Source organism: Entamoeba invadens, assembly GCF_000330505.1.
Source record: "Entamoeba invadens IP1 unplaced genomic scaffold scaff_1105074725681, whole genome shotgun sequence".
Classification (NCBI taxonomy): Eukaryota; Evosea; order Mastigamoebida; family Endamoebidae; genus Entamoeba; species Entamoeba invadens.
In genome coordinates this window covers 102,231-109,389 of record NW_004191816.1, presented here as the reverse complement: position 1 = coordinate 109,389, position 7,159 = coordinate 102,231, and the positions used below count along the sequence as shown (strand labels likewise).

At 23.1% G+C, this 7,159-nt stretch overlaps 2 protein-coding genes across 2 annotated transcripts; both read right to left on the bottom strand.

Annotated features, from left to right (window-relative positions):
• Nucleotides 1-1,104: 1,104 nt before the first annotated feature.
• Nucleotides 1,105-1,458, bottom strand: EIN_265820 (hypothetical protein; the record flags this gene model as incomplete). The annotated part of the gene is made up of 1 exon (XM_004185011.1): nucleotides 1,105-1,458. The coding sequence occupies one exon, from the start codon at nucleotides 1,456-1,458 to the stop codon at nucleotides 1,105-1,107; it is 354 nt and encodes a 117-aa protein (XP_004185059.1).
• A 1,695-nt stretch (nucleotides 1,459-3,153) lies between these two features.
• On the bottom strand, nucleotides 3,154-3,584 carry EIN_265810 (hypothetical protein; the record flags this gene model as incomplete). Its single annotated transcript, XM_004185010.1, has 2 exons — nucleotides 3,154-3,252; nucleotides 3,294-3,584. 2 exons carry the CDS (start codon nucleotides 3,582-3,584, stop codon nucleotides 3,154-3,156), a joined length of 390 nt encoding a protein of 129 aa, XP_004185058.1.
• Between the last annotated feature and the right edge of the window lie 3,575 nt (nucleotides 3,585-7,159).

The following is a 7,159-nucleotide window of genomic DNA, read 5'->3' as shown; positions in this document are numbered from 1 at the left end:
TATTATAAACATGAATAATAAAATGTATATTAAATATTTAATATTGTTATAATTTCTTGTGTTGAAATTTATAATAAATTTTATAATTTTTAAACTATAATATTAACTATATTTTCCTTTTCCAAAAATCGTGACTGTGTTGGAAATAGTGGTTATTGTCCAATTATATTTGTTTTTTGTTGTTATTATGTCGCATTAAATGGCTTAAATATAATGATTTACATGTTAGTTTGTTTTTGACCAATAGATTAAAAGAAAACGAACCATAAATTATTACATTCGCTTTCAAATTAATACCTTCATTTTCACCCCTGTACATTCAATTATTTTTATTACATCACGATTTCAATATGATGACCAACACAATTTATAAGTTTTTGTTTTTTTACTTTAATGACACATTAGACCAAAAGCTAATATAATGGATTCTACATTATTTACGTAGAAATAGATAATTTAAATATCAAAATTTCATATTAAATGCAACAAACATATCGACTAGATTTAAATAAAATGAATAAATAATAAATAATTATAAGTTAATGTTATATCCCGAATATAAGTAGTATTCTATTAGTCCATTTCCAAAAACATAAATTATATTTAGTTTATATTCAATTGTTTTGTTATTTTAAGTTTAATCTTTTTATTTTGTTTGTGTTTTGTTTTTTCTTAAGACAATTAGATCTTATTCACTTTGTAACAATTAATTAGATATCTATTTAATTAAATATGATAACCCTATGATCATTTAATATTCCCGTTATTTTAAGTAAATTATTCAAATTGTAATGACAAAAACAGTTCATTTATTGTTAAGGTTCCGTCCCGGTCTTATCACCATCAAGTTGACCTGGTGTATATATTGTTTCTCCATCATAACGATCATCTTCAAATAAATAAGACCAATTTTCTGCTTCTTCTAATGCAAAGATTTGAGATTGTTGTCTTTTTCGATAAACTCTGTTGCTGTCTCTGTGCTTTTTCTTCTTTCATCAATTTTATTCACAAAATTTGCGAAAATATTTATATAATTTGTCTGATCTACGTTGATAAGCGGGTTGATTCCAATATCCACGTTACAGAAACAACAACATAAAGTTATTAGATCATCGTATAAAACAGTATCTTTGTTGTATTTCTTTCTGGCAAATGCATTAACAGTTTTGAGACGTCCAAAGTAACGTTCAACCAGACATCTGTTTTCCAAAAGTAAAGACTCTGTTGAAACAAAACCATTGGGGATAAGCGACTGAATTCCTTTATAACCTTTGTCGCCAATGAGTTTAGTACCATTGAGCATGGTGTTAATATCATCAGAAGTTTTTTTAACAATCTCGTGTCATGAGAAGCACCTGGTTCTCCTTCTGAAACAAAACATGCAGTCCCAGTAACAGAGTTAACAACAACTTCAATTTTAATACAATACGTTTTGTACTTACAACTGTAGAACGACATCTTAGAAGAAAAACTTTCACTTGGAACGTTTGTTGGCGTTATTGTACAATCAACAAAAGCACTCACATTAGTTCATTGTAAAATTTTTATTATTAAAAATGATATATGAATCTTTCATGACAACTTTAAACAGCTTAGCACTTTCATTCACTTCCTTAACAATTTTTTAGTTTGTTATTATATAATGAATGCAAAGATTTATAATTTTGTTGTAACGAAAAAATAGATAAAACAACAAAAATCTGTCATCTGGATTGTAAAAAATTCCGTCCTCTTCTTGTAGTATAGATATCACTAACGACTGGTCTGATAGCGAGGAATACTAAAGGATTCAAACCCAAAAATCTGAACAACGAGTCAAACCCTCCACGTGTATTTACCATGTACTCAAAGAAAAATCTTTGATGTTCAGAATGCTGTTGAATAAGTTGTTGGATAGCTTCTTGTGTTCTCTGATTTAATCCTTCGATTTCGGTTTCTACAATTCTACTCCGACTATTTCTCGGAGAACGTCGAGATGATGGTAACGACATTGAATTTAATTGTGAATAAAAAGTATTTATGCTTTTTTTAAATTATCTATAAATTTGAGAAAAATAAACAATACGTGGATTTTGAAAATATGTGTTTATTTTTTTATATTTTAGAACCAATACAAATTTATTTATTTTTAGATAAATTGATTTTCAATTGATTTTATTCGATTTTTCGGCGTTTTATTAGCTGATTTTTTATCACAAATAGTATGATTTACTATTTTACATTAAAATACTGTTATATATTATTATTATTAATTTTAAGTTTATAGTTTATTATTAAAGAAATAATTTATATCACTTAGCCTTTGGTTTATTTTATTAAAAAAGACGAAAGTTGAAAAACAACTTTATGCAAACTTTTGATTTGTATTGGTAATAAGAGACAGTCGAATATTTCATTTCTGAAAGTGATTTCTTTAACATCAAAAAGACCGCGAAACACACACCAGTTACGCTCAAATACACTTCGAAAATTAACTTTAGCAATTTCATCTCCTGTGTTAATCAACACCACTTGTACTTTATTATTTTGTAAATCAAGTGCAATATTATTAAATGCGCAATTGATGTTCACTGTACTTAATTTAGTGCATCTCTCTGTTTCAATAAACGTGATTTTATTGTGTGATGGAGTAACAATTTCGAATGTCTCAAGGTTGCAAATATTATTTTGTGAGTTTGGCATTGTAATAGTAGTCTCAACAGTCTTTTTAAAAAAGACTGAAAACTGTAACAACCCAAATAAATTTGTCAAGTCGATGTTTTTAACGAAATTTCGATCAAAAGTAATATGGAGTGTATATAACGAGTAGCACTTATCTTCAAAAAATACGAATGCTTTTTCTGTGATTTGGATCAAGAAACTTTTCATCAACACTTTTTATATTGAAATTTGGCATTTTAAAATATGGAAATACTTCGTTTTCAATTTTTAGTCTGTAACATGCGCCCGATTTAATTTCTTTGTTGTCAGTGGGTTTTTTGATGCAAATTATGTGATATTTGTCATTGGAATTTGCGTCGATGTCCACTTCGTCACTTTACATATCATAACTTCCAATTGCAACATCGGGTTTGTCGCAAAAATATCAAAAATTTTAATTAGTAATTTGTCATTCACTGATTTTTTAATAACAAGTTTTTGTAAACATGGAAATTATATATTTTTAAATGTGACGTTGTCATCAACCGTCACTACTACTTTTCTCACCATTGGACTTTGTTTTTGAACATAACTGAAACTGTCAAATTTTATCTAATAGTGATAATTTTATTTAAAATGATATCATCAAAAACCTCTGGTAATATTTCTGCAGTAGAGCAATTAAACCACGTGATTTGATTCATCTGCTTATGTGTCAAAGTATGGACCATTGTGTTTAAATTTCCAGTAAGTGTGTTAAGAAGTGGAAAGAAATTAAAAAGTAAGTTGTACTTCAAATAAATGGAATGTGAATTCACTTTTAAACAGCGAATTTCTTCAAGTGCTCGTTTGTTAATAAAACGATAATTTCTTAAAGTAGTCTCTTTTTCTATATACAACACAACATTGGCTTGGTATATTATCTCAAGATGGGTAGTCTTCATGGTCTTTTTAAGTTTTGATAAATTGTGTTTTGTTGTTGAATCTTGACTTTATAGAGTAATAAAGTAAATATAATATAATTAACTAAAGTCGGATTATTAATTAACGATTAGTGCTTTGCAGTTATTTAACTGATTTTTAACTGATTTTTTTTCCTGAAAAAGACGTAATTATTATTGAAAATAGCGTGAAAAAAGTTTTATTAAATTGCTTTTTTTCTTTTTATATAAGACAACAATTAGAAAAAAATAAATGGAAGCAGTATAAGATTGATTTACCAAAATCGCATTTTTGAAACTAATCACATTAACATTGTCTATAATATGGTTAACTGAAAACATGTATACAACATTATTAAAAATAAAAGAACTAAAAATTTTGAACCAAAAAGTAGTTTAAGATAAAAAAATAAACAAAAATGTTTGTAATATCCAATACAAATAATCGATATTTTTATGATTAAACAAATCATTTAAAGTTTGAATATAAAAACAGTCTTTTAATGTTATCTGGGGACAAAAAAATAGCAATAATTTTATATAAACATCACATTAAGTAAAACTCAAAAAACAAACAATTTGGATATATCTTTTGTACAACTTCTCGAAATATTGTAATAATCTAAAAGGTACCAAATAAACTATAAATATAGACTATAGATTTATTCATAACTTGTATATTTTAAATCATAACCTCAAGTTTAATTAATTTATAAAAAACATAAAAAGGTTGTTCAGGCAAACAATTTATAATCAATATATACAATCACAATCGCATTATAATTTATACAATTTATTGAATATTACATTTAAAACTTTAAACCAATAGTTAAACATGACATGATACAAATACAAATAAATAGAAAACATAGGATTCTTTATTCGATGTAACTTTCTATATATCTCGACATACATTTAATATTAATTTTTGAAAATTATTTTTTTAATGCTCTATGTTTATAACAGAACAAAAATTCTCACCAACTTCAATACATTTGTAATAACCAGTTTTTTATGAATTTGGCAAAATATTTAAATTTTATGATCTGAACTTAATAAGAATAGACAAATACAGCATTAATTGTAATTATTCATTTGTATTTGAGTTGTTGTTTCAGTTTGAATATATAATATCAACATTAAATTATATAAAATTTTGTTTAAAAATATATGATTCTCGTTATTTTTATGATCACTTAAATATATGACGTACCAACAAAAAATATAATTATTTTAACACAAAAATTGGATAAACAAGCTATTTCATATAGATTTACATACTCAGGTTTTATAACTCAATGAAAGAATTAACAATTTTTGTTTTTTGATTCAATTAAAAATTCATAACTATTAAAATTTAGAATACGGAAAAAAAGATTTTAATATTTTATGTGCATGTACTTGTGAGCTCCAAGTCAAAAGATAAAAATGCTGTAAAATGTTATATTTTTTATTTTAGTGTTATCATTTAAAGATTTAATTTTATTTCACATGTTTACATAGTTTATAGTTATTACGTTTTTAGGCTGTTTTTTAAAACAAAAGATTAACAAAAACAATAAATTATTAATTATTATTTATAAATTATTTTCAAAATAATAATAAATACACCTTTTTATATTAATTAATCATAAATGTTGTGATGTTGTCAAAATACACGTGTTTACTGTTGTATGTTGTATTATTAAAAAATAAAACAATTTTTAATTGTATTTTATATCTCATTAACATGTAATTATCAACAATAGGCGATTAAAAAATCATTATGAACATTGACGTAGTTAGACAATGAAATAAGTAACAGTTGATAATATTTGATTATTTTCATATTAACAAAATTATACATCAATAACACATAAATTACAATCAATATTTGAAAATAACAATGTCATTAACAGTCATTATTCAACTTAAAACTATATTTAACTATATATGTATATTAACAATTATGTATGTTGGTTATTAATTTATTTAAACGTTTTAATGTGTTGATAACTTTGTTGTGTAAATAATTGAAAACATTATTAATTTATGATTAATATTATTTGTTTTTTTCACAATGTACTTTAATAACTATTTTTACAAAATTTGACAAAAAATGCATTTTTGATCATAATTTGGATTTTTGACAAAGACAAAAAAATCAAAGTTTTGGGTTTTTTATTAATTTTGTTCGAACTTGATTCAGTTTTACAGTTTGTGATTTTTTTTAATAATTTTGTTTGAATAAATTAATCCCAAAAGTGGAGATAAAGTTATTAAAAATTATTAAATATTAAAACGTGATTTTTTTTCAGTTTGAAAAAAAACGTTAGTTCACAAACTGCGAAGTACTATTACACCTAATGCCAATTTTTATATAAAATTATAATTAATATAAACTAGTTGTAGAATTTGAAAATAAAAAACTTTTTGTTCTTTTTAATAAAAATATTAAACTTTATAAAAATTATAATTAATTATAAATTATTTGTAATAATATACATAAGACTTAGTTATTATAATATTATAATATTATAATATTATAATGTTTATTTTGTACAAAGTAATTAATAAAATATGTTATCATAAATAAATATTAAGTTATTAATATCAATATATTATATTAAATAATTTATTATTTTTTAACAAGAGAATATGATATGTGTTAACTTAATTTTCATTAAATATTAATTATTGTTATGTCTGTTATTATTATTTCTTTTATAGAATTTAATAAAATATTTAAAAATTTGATATTTTTTAAAAACTTGTTTCATAAAAGCGTCATTTTTTTAGTTACAATTTTGTGAAAAAAATGATAAAAATTAATGAAATTTTAAAGTACTTATTGTTATTAATTTTGCAATAATAATGAAATTGAATTATTTCTACAACAGTTTACTTTAACTTTCAATGTACTTGTTTAATTTTTTGTGGTATATTTTAAACAAAATGACATGCTTTCGAAAAATCGTTTTTAAAAATGTTATTCTATTATTTTGTTATTTTCAAATATGACTACAATGGCTTTATTGATTTGAAGCAAAAACTACAAACTTTTTATTATTCAGAACAGATAAAAAGTATTTTGATTTATGCACATTAACTTTTACCCGAACAATATTTATATTTTGATCTTATATTAACTTTTTTGTAAATTACTAATTATGCTTTTTAATTTTTGAAGATCTTTGTGGTTTAATACCAAATTTATAATAAAATAAGTTAATAATATTACATTGTTTTGTTGTTCCTTTATCAATACACGTTATTGTATTTTGTTTTGAGACTATTTTGGGTCGAAACTTTTATTAAGATTAATTGTTACACGTCATATTTTTAAAAATTATTCATATGATTTTCAAAAAATAAACCTTTTGTATAATATAAACAATTTGTTCTTCAATTGGGAATTTAATAATTTATTTTGTTAAAGTTTATCCAGTTATCTAATTTGTATTAACACATGTATCTTCAAAATGCATTAAACAATACAACTTTTTAAATCAAAGATTGTTTGAAAATTGATGTAATTTTTAAGTAAGTCACTCCAACAATAATTATTTATTAATTGACACATCATAATATCAGGAAAA